This window comes from Pantherophis guttatus, chromosome 3, assembly GCF_059756535.1.
Source record: "Pantherophis guttatus breed Tessera chromosome 3, ASM5975653v1, whole genome shotgun sequence".
Lineage (NCBI taxonomy): Eukaryota > Metazoa > Chordata > Lepidosauria > Squamata > Colubridae > Pantherophis > Pantherophis guttatus.
The window spans coordinates 130,832,442-130,847,765 of record NC_142065.1 but is presented as its reverse complement, the minus strand read 5'-3'; the positions used below and the strand labels follow the sequence as shown (position 1 = coordinate 130,847,765).

The window sequence follows — 15,324 nt, the reverse complement described above, 5'->3', positions numbered from 1 at the left end:
ATCTAATTTATAATAGATAGTCCCAACTTATGACCACAATACAGACAAGAAAGTTTGTCATTAAGCAGTGTGGTCATCTTACCTCTCATTGCCTCATTCTTTTCTTTATGCTAATCACCTGAACGTATTATTGAATGAAATCTGTCTGTCTGTCTGTCTCTATCTGTCTAATCTCACAATGACAATACAAAGAGAATGTTTGAAATAAAACATCATAGTAAAAATATTGACCTCCCCCATTCCTTGAATTCTGAAGGGAATTTGGGCATTATTTGTCCTTTGATTATTGTGCATGCTAGAGCAAACACAAGCTTTGCTCAAGTTATTTTTATTTGATCTTGAAAAATGTCTCAATACTCAGAAGGGCAAAGTCATGTATATTTTAAAATTATGTTACAGGATCATTACCGAATGTTAAATAAATTTCACAGTGACCTTCTAAATAAAGAGCTTACATGGCACTGTCCAGTTTATGTTTTGGACTAGTTGTGATACACACAGACTGTCAAGAAACTATTTTAAATGTGAATTTTAAAACTAATCAGAGATATTAGAAAAGAGAAAAATATTTGAATTAAGTAACTAAGCAATTACACACATTTCTAACACCAAGATATAACTGGTGGAAGTCTCAAAGGTATCAAGAAGGCCAACAAGCTGAGGGTGTTGGAGATTCTGCATAATTCCAAGTTCACGGGTGACTTGATCTCGTTTCATCAATTTCTTATTTACGAATTTAGCGGCTACTTCTCGCTTGGTTCCCTTTTGATCACATCTCTTAATGACAGAAAACCTGCCCCTTTAAAAAAAAAGTGAGAACAACGTCAACAAGGAATACTTGAAACCTAGGTCAATTTTCATAAGACTACATACATACATATTTAAACCTGATCATGAACTATTAGACATGTCTTTAAAAGCCCCAGAAATATTTAAAAATGCCAAGTACAACAAAGTAAGGATTTTTCAATAACAGTCTGAATCAATGCTATTTATACTAATGTAGTAGCCCCTCGGTCTTGGCTGTTGTTAAAGTATGTAAATTGGGAAGACACCCACCGACTTTTCACTGAAGCATGATCATTATCTTCAGAAGGGCAATTAAAAAACAGAATGAAATTATGTGAATGTGTGCTATCCAAATATTCTCAGCAAATTTTCTTAAACTAATGATGAGTCTAATAATGACAGAATTACATGATTTTTGCCAAATTAGTAGAGGAAACTACTGCACAGACTTCATTACAAGTATAAGGATCAGATCTTAGTCAATTTGCATTAACTCATTTAAAATTAGCAGATTTGTCTGCTAATTTCAGTTTTCTCATAATGTTCAGTTTTGCAGTGTAAACAGGCTCTCAAAGAATATAATTCCTGCATATCAATGTGAATTAGTGTGAAGCAAATCATTTGCACCTACATAAACATATACTCCTGTCTTTCTATACACACACTTGAAGTTCATAGTAAGAAGCACTAGTTGATCATACCTGCCAAGCTCAGCCACTTCACTATAAAAGGAATCAAAGTTATCCTTCCAGATGACCATGACCCCATCGCTTCCAGGACCTTAAAAATGAAGAAAACGCCCTCTTTCATTAAGTAAGTTACATACAAAATGTGCTATTTTTATCTCATGTTGTGATATTATACATGTTAACCTACCTAAAACTCGCAGACTAGCCTTAGTGGAAATTGAACCCATATCATTTGCAGCTATACATGTGTAGACGCCATCATCTTCTGTGGTCACACCAATGATTTTCAGATATGCTTCTCCTAAATCACTGCAAAATATCATAAACTGTAAGCAGGTGAGACATTACCTACCTCTGTCTAAGACTATTAGTACTGTTTATACTTCATATGTAAAATTTCCCCTGCTTTAATTCTAGTCTCTCTCAACTGATACGAAAGCAAAGAAATGTATTACAATTTCATGCATGAAAACCATGGCTGTCATCAATATAATATATTCCTTTTACTTTTTAAACTATGTAATAATTTCTCTTTATTTAATTTTCATTGTATACAATATACAACCCACTCTTCATGTGAGATAATACTGCTAATGACTGAATCGTCTTTTTGCCCAGAGAGCCTTTGGATCCTTATGGCAAATAGTGAAACACGAACAATGGAAAGCTTTTTCACACATTGCTTCTATGTCTTTCTCTCACCTGACCTCTAGTTCTTATATTCAAGAAACAAAAGTACAATTCTATGTACATGCACACTCATTTTCAAAGTTAATTTAGACAGAATTTAGATTCTGTCTTCATACATTTTACCCATCCTAATTACTTCTTAATAAATCTACTTTTTATCTCAAAGATTACATACATTGCATCTAAGGTAACTATAATATGGAGGTGCTTGAGGGTTTTATTTGTTTGTTTGAAAAGGTCCTGGTCTGTTTGAATACTTAATATACTTTTAATAATGTTCAGAGGATGTGCTTCTGAACATATCTCAGCATAGGTTCCTGCTTAATTCAACTCTTCAAAAAACTTCATCAAAATAAAAGCTAAAAATGGTAAGGCACTAGTATAACAACAATGGGCAATCCATATATGCAGCTCCAATTATTTTGAACTATTGGGTCATTTGGAATTTTGTGAAGAGGTCATTTCAAATGATAATGGGCAAGGGCAGTGGAGAGGGCTATCACATAATGTCTGCCATCATGGCAGCAGGAATCCATTTCTGAAAAGGGAGAAATACTAAAGCTAAAACATAATTTGTGTAAAATCTGAAAACAAGGCAGAGAAATTCTTCTCCCAGAAAGACAATATCTTGGGTTCAAAGACAAATAACTTTGAGACCATTTTGCCTTGTGTCTCCTCATCCCTAAACCTAGAGACAGGTTATTATATTCACAGAGGTCCTGAGATTTTCTGGCTGTTGCCACTTAATGCTAGTTATGTCCATGACTAATCTCTCTTCATCTACAGTCAGATGGATGATAACAAAAGAGTCCAAAGTTTTCCAGCAGCCATTAAGACTGGGCTGTTTCTGTGGTCTGAAGGACTATTCTGATCTTTCTTTGGGGTAATTGTGAATATGAGATATGATTGTTCCTCAATGTTCTGAGGTAATCTTATTACCTTGTTGTGTTTTTATTTTAAACATTATTATCAATTGAAAGCCATCAATGTCTTAGAGGCAGATATGAATGCATTGGCATACAAGTAGTCCTTGACTTATGACAATTTGTTTAACAACTATTCAAAGTTACAAAGGCACTTAAAAAGGCCTTCTGAGCAATCCTCACAATTACAACCACTGCAGCATCCCCATAGTCACATGATCAAATTGAGATGCTTGGCAACTGGCATATATTTACAATGGTTGCAGCATCCCAGGGTCATGTGACCACAATTTGCAACTTTCTGGGGAGGGGGTGTTTCCAATAGCAAAGTCAAAGGTGGGGGGAGCCAGATTCGCTTAACAACCATATGATTTACTTAACAGCTGTGGCTAAAAAGCCCAGACAAGAATAATTTAACAACTATATTGCTTAGCGAGAGAAGTTTCAATCCTAGTGATTGGAAACAGGATTACCCGTATAAACTGACTAGAATCTATCAGCTTCATCCAAAGTCACTAATTTGATAAACATGAAATTAGTTTTATTAGGCTCTATAAATGATATTTTTCTCTTCCAAGCAAAATCCAATTCACAGAAAAGGAAGCCACTGACCCTAAAATATAAGCAATTTGCTTAACACCTAACAGATATTACAGTGTAGTTTGATCTATGTTCTTTATGGAGATTCTCAGTCATCCAAGTCATGGTTGTCCCAAAGGTACTTTTTCAAAAGGCAACTGGACTTTGTTTTCCCTTGAAGAGGTTTCACTTCTCATCTAAGAAGCTTCCAGAACTGAAGAAGCTTCTTGAATGAGAAGTGAAACCTCTTCAAGGAAAAACAAAGTCCAGTTGCCTTTTGAAAAAGCACCTTTGGGATTTGATCTCTGTTGCCCATCTTCCCTTTGAATTACTTCATGACTGAGAGAAAACAACTAAAAGTGACATGTTATCCTTTTGATCAGGAACCAGGATGAGTCCCTGGCAGTCTATAAGTCCCTTGGATAATAGAGGAAGAGATAGGTTGACTAATATAAACTGAACTAAAAGAAGGAAGATGAAGGATAGCACAATCAGACAAGCTTGTATTATTATATCTGATCTAATAGAATTAATTGTAGCCTTTCTGTGGAGTGAATTTACTAGTTACTAGTGAGGCTGAAAATCACTTTTGTCTTTTTTTGTAATAAAAAAAAAAGGCTTGAGCTGCCTATGATATGGAGAAATGTCTGGACAGACACTGGACCTACAAGCAATTTATGAAATAAAAATGGCGAATATCTGGAGACAGCCCTGACTTTGAAACATTGAGCATTCTTCCAATATTAAAATTATTTAAAAAGTGAATAATGATTAAATAGATAAGTAAGTAAGTAAGTAAGTAAGTAAGTAAGTAAGTAAGTAAGTAAGTAAGTAAATAAATAAATGAGAAAAAAGTGCTATTATGGGGTGGGTGCCTCTAAGTATAGGGGCACAATACTGAAGGAACTAGGATGGGGACAGGCATCAAGTCAAACTTATTATATTTGCTTACACTTCTTCACATTTGCAATCTCCTTCCAATATGGTACAAGTATGCAGTTAAGAGAAGCCCAATACCTGCAAGAGATGCTGTAATGGCTGCCATTGCTCAATGTATTATGATCAGGACCTTTCCAAGTGATTGAAGCTTTGGGACGACCACAGACCTTGCATTTAAGAATGACAGTCTCTCCTGTCTCACACGTTGTCTCACTTAATGGTATTACAAATTCTGGGGGAACTGTAAAAAAGTAAATTGTTGCCGTTAAAGACGAAAAGGCCACTGTCTTGTTGGTAACATTATAGTCATGCAATTTTGAGGTGATATATATGCTACTTCTGCATCATAGCTGGAACAAAATATGATTTTAAAGAGCATGTTCGCTTACACATTTATACCCCACCTTTCTATTGAATGCTGAACATACACATCACTTTGAATGCATGTATGCTTTCTCCTCCGCAATATTGCATAGTTTGAACATTTAATTTCCAGTAGGTTGCACACTTTTCTCCTGATGAAATAATATACCTCTGGAGATTGTACAGTCATTTGAACACAAGATTGTCCCTAGCCTTGGAAATGAATTTCTCTAAACAGGATGCAGGTGAAGGGAGAATGCAGAAGTCTGAAACTTCTGAATGGAAAAATACAAGTGTGAGAATAAAATCCAAAGAGCCCAAAAGATATATCCTTCAGTATTATCTTTCCTTTGATATTTTTTCAAGGAAGAAAATAAGTGTGACTACCAAGACAGTAAGGATACCATAAGAAGCAGAATTTATATTGAATCTCAACAAGCAAGACTCCATAAAATAGAACTGCAGCATAACAAAACAAAAACTAGTTTGAGAGCCTTTAAGGTAATTTATGCATCAATACATGAACAACATATAAAGTAGTAAGGCTATACTGCTAGTGTAGCAGACAGAACACAGTCAGAAACTTTTCTGATACAGATAAAAATATGGAAGCATTTTAAAATATTTTCCTCAAACTGCTATTTGAAGCAATCCATTCCACTTTCTCTTCCCATTCCCCAACCATTGTGCTGGGCTGCCTTATTGCAATAGTGGTGTTCATGGAGGGATGAGCAAAGAATGACAGAAGTGTATGCCTGGAGAATATATTTTTCCAGCAGGATCACCCAAAGCATGAACGTCATCCTAATTGCCAGCTAAAGCAAGAAGACCTCTATATTGGGCATCAGTGAGATGGCAAAGGCAGGTCACTTTAGCAATAAGAGCCTTGGTACTACAGTGGTTTAAAGCACCCTGTTATTAACACAGCTGCCTGCAATTTACTGCTGGTTCGAATCTCTCCAAGGCTCAAGGTTGACTCAGCCTTCCATCCTTTCTAAGGTAGGTTAAATGAGGACCCAGTTTGTGGGGGCAATAAGCTGACTTTGTATAAATATACAAAAGTATGAAGGCTATTGCTTAACGCACTGTAAGCCGCCCTGAGTCTCCGGAGAAGGGCGGCATATAAATCAAAATTAAAATTAATTAATTAATAATGGAAAAGGCATCAGCTCATGTGGTGTGAGAGTAGGCAATGATAAACCGCACTTATCTTTTTATGAAGGAAACCACATGGATGGAAAATATAACATTGTCAATGGAGATAATTAAGTAGTGGATAGCTTCTGCCTTTTAGAATCAACCATCAACAGTAAAGGAACAAACAATCAATAAATATATTGCAGACTAATACTTGGTAGAGCAGCTGTGAATGCCTGGAAAAGATTAATGTGCTGTGATGTGTCTATACCTATAAAGATTAGAATCATGCAAGCAGTGACATTTTTTATGACACTCTATGGAAGCAAAAGTTGGACTTTGAAGAACAGGCTAGGAAAAGTATTAATGCTGTTGAATTTTGGTAAGATAGGGAAGATTACTGAGAATACCTTGGATAACCTAGAAAATTAAGAAATGGACCATAAAACAAATGAACCCAGAGTTCTTGCTTGAGACACAATTGGCCAGGCTCAAATTATCCTACTTTGGACAACTTATGTGAAGGGATAGCAATCTGGAGAAAACTCTTATGTCAGAAAAGGTGGAAGCAACATGAAGAAAAGGATGACCAGTACCAAGGCGGATGGACTCAGTTACAGCGGCAATAAGTGTATCTGAAAGATCAGGTTAAGAACAGATCATGGGAAAAATCATGTAGGTGGTTACTAAGATACACTCTTATAAGGTACACTCATACAAGAGATATATGAGAAAGATGTGTAAAGAAAGTTACATATTTAGGAAAGTGGCAAATGATAATATTTACTTATTTTTCATTTATTGATGAGGATTTTATCTGCCTTAATTACTTGAAGTAATTCAAGGCAGCAAACATGCATAATATTCATCCTCCTTTTTTCTCCACAATAATATCACCCTGTGAGGTAGGTTGGCTGATAGATTGTGATTGACTCAAAGTCACTTGAGTTGGTTTTCATGCCTAAGGCAGAAATGGAACTCAAAAGCTCCTGGTTTCTAGAACACCACCTTGACTACTACATATTATAGCTAGTTACATTTCAAAGCATATACTATACAAATATACTAGTATATACACTTTCTGTGCATGTGCTTAAAAAGTGTCTATGTCAGACAGCTCTGCAAAAATCACCTTACATTATGCAAGTTGACTGTTTTTTAGAGAAAGCTATAAACAGGATGCATACAACATTTGCTATTATGGAGAATTGCATACCAGAAAGATGCAGTTCTTTTTTGCATAAGAACTAGTTTGGTTGTTGTCTTCTGTTTTTTTGTTAATAGTTCTGCAGGTACTCTTTTTCTTTTGTTAATTAGTTTGAGATAATTGATTTTTTTTTAATAAAATGTACAATATGTAGAGCTGCGAACTAACTGAACACGTGTTTGATATGGAGAAGATTTTGGGTGATCTGCACATCCTTAATAGAATATATAAACTGATTTAAAAGGATTATATCACTTTGCTATTTGTCTGATGGTTTAATAGATATCAATGACATTTTAATGTATTTTAGTGATGAATTCTTCCTCCGATAATAATTTCTAAGACTATTTCAAAAATATTTTTTCTCGTGAAACTACAATGTTATACCTAATCTCAACTTACCATCATAAATATAGTTGGGGTTGAGAAGCTGAAAAGGAGAAGAATAGAATTAGCATTTCAGAAATTTTCGCAGAATGTCCGTCCTTAAGATAAAAAAAGTTAAACATTATAGCAAGCCAAGAATAAAAAACAAAACAGTTATAGGAAATGACCAGGCTGAGCCTGAGGGAGGGGTCAAGTGCATCATTAATGTGGGGTCCCTTCATCACCACAAGAGATCTAAGTTCAGTCCTCCTTGAGTTCTGTTGACTTATCTGCCAATTGACTGCCAATTTGCCTTGACCGTTAGTAATTCAGATTCATGTTTAGAGGAAACATGGAATAAACTTGTACTAATTTTGGACTTAAGCCTGACTCCCAATTTCTTGTGCCTGACAACAATTCAACCTAACAAAATGGTATTTGGTTAGCTATTCAAATTATGCTATATATGCCATGAATATCAAGACAGCTGAGGACACATCTTGAACACATCCTATTTGATCATGAACTGAAATGAAAATTTCTCCAAGGTATCATTACAAATTCAAATATATGTGCAGTTGTAATGTAACCTTTTACAAATTATATCTGATTGGGTACTCTCTGTTTATATTCTAGAGCACAGGTGTCAAACTCGCTGTGTCATGTTGCCGTCATGTGACATATCATGTTTTTTCCCTTCAGGGAGCTGGGGTAGGCGTGGCCTGCGCGTGACATGTCTGACCCTTGGGCCGCCAGTTTGACACCTGTTCTAAATGACTAGAGGAACTGAAATAAAGGGATTTGGGTGGTATGGGTAATAAATAGAACTAAAGGAAGTCTGGAGTTTTAGCCCTAGAAAATGCTCCACTTAACATAGTAACAGATTTATTAATATTCAATTAAATCTTTTATACGGTCATGGACCAGCAAAAAAAAAAAAATGAAGATTAAAATAAAGCAAAACTGAACAGAACCAAACAGACCCAAGGCATGTATTACAATTGATGGTGGAATTAATGACCAAAGTCTGTGTAATTTTACAGAAACCTTTAACAAACCTTAACTATGTTCAGAGAAACTGAATCAAATTGATCTGACAATAGTAATTTTACATAAAAATGATCGGAATTTCTAGTATATTTAATCAGGTAAGGTGTTATGAGTCCCTGAGCCCCTTTAGAGGGGGCAATACAACAGGATATGAGCTGTAATTTAAATGCCCCCTCGTCCATAGGGCACAGTCTCAGCTCACATGGAACTTTTTTATACTGGCCCTCCAGAACTGCTGTGGGCAGAGAGTTACAACATGCTAATGCTCATTTATTAATATATATTAAATAACACTGAATGCAGAAATTGATACTCCATAGATATGATATAATATTAAGAGACTGTGTTTATTAACCATTAAAAAATCTTTAAAACAAATTATTGCTTTTCAGAAAATATTAACAAAGTGGCTATCTCCCCATATCTCACATGGTCACATTAATTTAGATACATATAAAAAAAATTAGGAGAGAAAAAGTTACCTTTTTCTTTTTCTTTTCTTACCAATCTAATTTCAGACACCCAATCTGTCAGGATAAACACTTTAAGAGCCTCAGCTTCTTTCATTCCGCATAGGAATTAAAGTATACCCACAGCATCAAAACGCTGTAACTAATCTTGGAGCTCATGCTAAATTAATTTAGATAGCACACTGGTACTGTACTCAGAATAATAATTTTAGTTGCTCTAGCCTACAAGATTTTCATGCTAGTGGATATAGCTATCCCTCATAAAATGAGTTACAAACCTAGCTATACTATTAAAACTGCCTGTTTTTATTTATTTTTTGTTATTATGATGATGACAATCAATTGAAATTGAGATTTCCTTTTTTATGTTGAGAATGGAATTGTCAACTTTTTCATCATGCAATAAAGGAATGTCAGTTGGATTTGTATCCTTTTCAGGAAATATTGGTAAAATTTATCCCACGTTTTATAGATTTAAAGTTTTTAACATTTTTCAAGTATAAGCATTTACAAAGAAATACCTTCACGGAAACCTTATTAGCAAGTCCATCTCTAGATTTACGGTAACCATTTTCTAATTTGCCTTCCCTTTTGCCGTCTTTGTCTTTTTTCTCAGATTTTTTCTTTAGGCGGAGTGCTGTGTGCCAAGATGACGACTTCCTGAAATTAGAACATAATAGCTTGTGATTACCTTCCTGTGGATGACTTTGATTGGGAAAAAAAATGTTTTAAATCAACCTAGAGGGAGAGAAACCTGGGAAGAAAAGAGAAGTCCACTTCAAATGACAGTGAGAACAAAATGATTTAATGAGATTATGAGTTTGTTCTAACTGTCACTTTGTGAAAAATATGATTTCTAACATCATTGTAAAATAAGGGCAGTTTACACATTAGTAAACTGCAACTATGCTTTTGGTTTTTTGACAATTTGTGAGGTAGCTGAGGGATGCAGTGGTCCTGACTATGTGCTATGATGAGCATGGATTTTTGAGATTATTATTTTTTTAAAATAAAAATGAGATATGTTAACCATATCCAGCAGTTTGGAGATAAAAGAGATGTTACTTGTTGGTAACAAGTTAGAGATTATAAAACATGCGGAGAGAGCTAGTTTTGTCTAATGGTTAAGGCACTTGCTTTCTAGAGCAGGATACTGTAAATTCAAGTCCCATCTTAGCCATGAAAGTCAGTGGGTGACCTTGGGTCAGTCATTCTCTCTCAGCCCAACTCATGCACAGGGTTCGTTGTGAGGAAACAGGATGAGGAAAGTGTGTTAGATACGTTCAAAGCCTTGAGTTATTTCTAAAAATAATAATGGGTAGATATAAACAAACAAAGAAACAGACAGACAAACAAATAAATAAAATAATTAATCTCAGCAGCCACTGGAGTTTTCAATTGGAGTTTTCCAAGGTCCTGTAACTTTTGACCCCTAACTGATCCACAGTTGATAATTTACAATGTATGTTTTACCATGACTTTAGAGAAATAACATTAAATATTATCCTTCATTAAATCAGTCTTTCTAAGTAAAATAACTATTTTAGTAAAATACTTATTTGTAGTTTCTATTTGTATTGTAAAAATAAACAGGAGCCCATTTTATATACTGGAGAACTGGATTTGGTCTAGGAAAGTTTATATCACTAAGGTACCACAAGACTCTGTTGCTATTGCAAACTAATGAAGTCATCAAAGAAGCATGCATTACACCTACTTCATTGTTCCATCAGAGTTATCAATAGTGACTGCACTGGTGTGTCCTAGGACATAGCCGGGGATCCAGCCCTCAGCTGCAGGACACTGGTCAGTGGCGGCTCGGAACACCAAAAACATGTTCTGTTGGTTGCTGGCTAAAATTTGCACGACTTCTCCTTGGTAGACATTAATCTCATCCTCCTTCACTGCCGTATAATCGTGTGTCACCAGCATGGTGGAGATATTGCTACTGCTGCTACTTTCACTCTATAGAAGAACCAATTAGAAGGTTGAGAGAGAGAAAAGAAAAAGGAGGAAAAAGTTGATAATGCACACAAATAGAAAAGGATATGACAAAATAAAAGGCTGTTACCTTTTAAGCAGCTATGTGAGAGTGGGATGTTAAATAATGAAATTGAGTGCCTATGCAACAAAGGTTATCAATATGAAGACTATATTCTAATTTTCTATTACTAAGTGCAATAATGTTATTTTTCTGTTAGTATAGTAATTGTTTAACTTCTTTTCTTGTGGAATCACAGCATGATAAGCTTGCATTTCTTGACTTCTGTACATATTTACAAACTCTTGTTTTCAAAACAGATGACTGAGGGTGACAGATCCTGCATTAGGATACAAGAGCCTCAGATTCCAGGCTAATTGCTGTATCAGATGGGATTCTAAATTGCTAAATACAGTGATAAAGTAGGCCAATGATTTCCTGGATTTCCAAAGGGTGGATTAAGTTACCTTTTAACAGTGTGATATAACTTTCCCCAATGTACTGCACGTCTCCAATTTTTTAGAATAATGCTTTGGGAAAATGGGAGTTATAATCTATCTTCTGCAAAGCAATATACTACAAAGGATGGAGCCAATGCCAGGGCCTAAATAGCAATAGCATTTAGACTTATATACTGCTCCATAGTGCTTTACAGCACTCTCTGAGCAGTTTATAAATGTCAGTGTGTGTGTGTGTGTGTGTGTGTGTGTGTGTGTGTGTGTGTGTGTGTAAATGTATAAAATTATACATTTCTGAAGATTGTCTTAAATTACTCTTATCCACAGCCTTCAGGCAATACGGGTAATAATACTGTTATAATGATAACACTATATGACTGTTTGGCTCTACGGTACATCTATGTGGATGTATTTGAACAGTCATATCTGAAATGATTTATAGGTGCAGGGAGGAAAGTGCATCTTTTTGCATGCAAAAATTCTCAAGTATACTCCTTGACATTTTCAGATAAAATCAAAAAATATTTTCATTTGAAACCATGTAGAGCACTGTCAGTTGGGATTTGCTGACTTGCTAAACCAACACATGATCTCATTCAATTTAAAACAACCTCATATATACCTAGTGTCAATTAATTAAGGTCATATGTCAAATTCAGCAGTGACCTCATGTCTACAGAAATTACCTGAATGGCTATTCTGGGGAACCTGAGGACTTGTTTTGCAAAGGGCAAACCTTCACTCATTAAAAAATCAAAAGTTTTTCCTTTGAAGGTAATGAAAACTTTTAGCATTACTCAGAGGTGGGCGTCACATACTGCCCAGAACCTAAAATGTGAGCATTCCGTGCATGTGCGCGGCATCGAAAAACTGGCAATTATATATGACAGTGATGGCTAATCTTTTTGGCACTGAGTGCCGAAACTGGATGCGTGTGCATGCGCTGGAGCGCCAGAACCCGGAAGAGAGCAGCTGGCTGGTGCACATGCATGTGGCGGCCAGCTGCTCTTCTGGGTTCCGTCATGTGCATGTGCGGCGGCCAGCTGGTCCGGTGCACATGCGCACTGGCCAGTTGCTCTCTTCTGGGTTCCGGTGCGTATGTGCACACCAGAACCCGGAAGAGCAGCTGGTCCCCACGCTAAGGTCTGTTATTTCAGAACTTGTAGCATCGGTCAGTTAGAAAGCTGATTAATACTGAAGTCTAAATCATATTCAGGCACATCTTCTTGTGCACATAATACCCTAAAATGCCCTCCACATTATTGCCAGTGTAAGGAAATGAAAAGGGCCTATTAATTGAATGAGAAATTGTGAAGACCAGCTGGCTGGTGCGCATGTGTGCACCGGAACCCAGAAGAACAACTGGCGACAGTGCACGTGCTCATAGAGAAGGCTCTGCATGCCACCTTTGGCACACGTGCCATAGGTTCGCCATCACGGATATAGGACGTGATAGTGCCAAGGCGGGTGAGCAGGCCGAGACGTTGGTTGGAACTACCGGTTCGCCTGAACAGGTCTGAACCGGCAGCAGCCCACCACTGGTATTACTAAAGTAGCAAGAGCAAAGTATTTCAGAGATTAAAAAATCTCTAAATATCCTCAGAAATTGGAAATGAGAATCAAGCCAACTCACTTCTTCTTTATACACTGATTCTGAAATCCTGATTATATCATACTTTTTCACTGTATTCAAAACAAATAACTGTTTATTTATTACGCTGTATCTTAAATAGGATTTAAGATGCTTCTTAATAAACTGACATACAATGATCCCTTTTTTTTCCAGCTATAACAGAGCACGATGGCTAAAGGGATCAAGATCCAAGCATTAAAAACTGCTATGAAAGCTAGAAATTTTTAGGAAACTGGAATCATTTCAGAAGCTAGGACCTTAGACCTGAACTTCTTAATTAAATGCACTCCCAGCTCTTTAAACCTTGTAACATTCTTGGATCTTAGAAATTTACAGCATAATTTCCTGTAATTGGCATTGTTCTTGCCAATGATTTTCCATGCTCAATTTATGCTCAGGCATTATGACTGTTCAAGATTAAATGCTATGATAATTTAATTACATCCTCAAGTCCTGCAAAAAGTGATTTGCAGATTGGATGTTGCCATCCACTGACCTGGAAGAAGGATATTACTTCTTTATCAGAATAGAGGTCCTGTGAAAAAAAATTAAATAAGGGAAACTACTAATAATGAAAAATGGCTAGTTTTTTTTTAAAAATCTCATGTTGTTTGTGTCAAGTCTTCTATCAAGAACTATAGCCATACTTTATTGTAAACAGCATTTTGTTTCTAGGCAATCTCTTAATAACTGTTGTTACTTTTAAACATTAAGATACAAATTCTGTAATTTGTTCTACATATCTGGACGCCTTTGCATCCAAAACCCCGGTTTTCTTATAAAATGGGAAATTTGCTTCAAATCACTTTTCCCCAGTTAATTTTTAATACTTTCCCTTTGATACTTTGCATTAACAATACATGTTATCTTTACTTGCAACAGCCTAACAGCTTATTTACACTGGCTGCCAAGCTGGTGTTTTCCTAAGAAAACAATTTAAAAAAGCATTCTGCAGTCCAATTAAATTAACAGAATAACAATAGGAGTTGGAAACAAGAGGATGCATGCAAAGCAGAAGTTCCGACCCTAAAGCTACGCTCTAGTAAGTGAAAGAAGAATCAGCAGAGTGCTATATTGTTAAAAAAAAAAAAAAGGTAGTGCATGCTTGCAATAATGTTTCTGAAGGCCATGTGATATATAACTAATGTGCAGAAGTTGTAAAAGGAGCTGTAAATTGCCCAGTACACTGAACTAGGGAAAGGACAAGAGTTGATATGTACCTATCACATTCCCCATGAGCAGTGTTGTTTGTTTTTTGGTTTTTTTTTAAATACTCAGGTCTTCTTTGAATGACATGTTGCATATTCAAACAGAAGTCCAAAACAGAAGCTGTAGGTTTTGTTGGCAGACAACCATGCTGTTCCCTTGCAAACCAAGTAGTGGAGCAGCTAAAAACTGAATCTGAAATTACTCAAACCTATAGCTTTTTAAACACTTAAGAGAGCTAAGTGACGCAGCTAAAAATATAGACTGGTTATGGATAATGCTACATGTGTGCCATTTGATAGCACTTAGGATCTTTTTTTTTTTAAATAGACGATTCTTTGCCCTATTTTAAAGATAGCAAAAAGGCAGCTGAACTTTTAAAGTTAACAGAATGTTGCAATTCAATTGAAATAATAATAAAAAAAGAACTCAGAGTGGCAGTTAAAGAAAATCTCTGTGTTCGTCGGAATGCCAGATAACAGAAACAACAGGGTTGAATTCAAGCCCTGTTTGTGGGCTTCCCGGATACATCTCGCAGGCTGCTGTTGGAAACAGAATGGTCTGGACCAGCAAGGCAATCATTTTCTTCAAACTTTTCCTCAGTACTGAAAGAATAACTGTTGTGCTTGTATCTGAACAGAGGAGGAAGAGGAAACCCTGAACAACTCTGCCACGGAAATACAGAAGTTGCATGAATTGAGCTCCACCGTGGTGGCTGTGCACAGCATATTAAATTTGTGCCTTCGTGTTAGACGAAAGAAAGCGAAGAGCAAAGTTAGTAGAAACCAGGCTAGCAGACCCCCTTTTTTTCAGCAGAATGAAGAGTTAGAAAGTTTCTCTGTGT

The 15,324-nt window shown here is 36.1% G+C and overlaps 1 protein-coding gene across 2 annotated transcripts in view; it reads right to left on the bottom strand.

Annotated features, from left to right (window-relative positions):
- TRIO (trio Rho guanine nucleotide exchange factor) overlaps positions 1-15,324 on the bottom strand; it is a 263,174-nt gene that overhangs the window by 3,945 nt on the left and 243,905 nt on the right. For both annotated transcript variants that reach the window (XM_034411889.3, XM_034411890.3), the window contains exons 49-55: positions 10,920-11,167; positions 9,724-9,862; positions 7,719-7,746; positions 4,688-4,850; positions 1,666-1,787; positions 1,491-1,569; positions 599-799 (exon numbers count right to left, since the gene is read on the bottom strand). In XM_034411889.3, the coding sequence (XP_034267780.1) occupies positions 599-799; positions 1,491-1,569; positions 1,666-1,787; positions 4,688-4,850; positions 7,719-7,746; positions 9,724-9,862; positions 10,920-11,167 (980 nt within the window). The remainder of the gene's footprint in view (positions 1-598; positions 800-1,490; positions 1,570-1,665; positions 1,788-4,687; positions 4,851-7,718; positions 7,747-9,723; positions 9,863-10,919; positions 11,168-15,324) is intronic.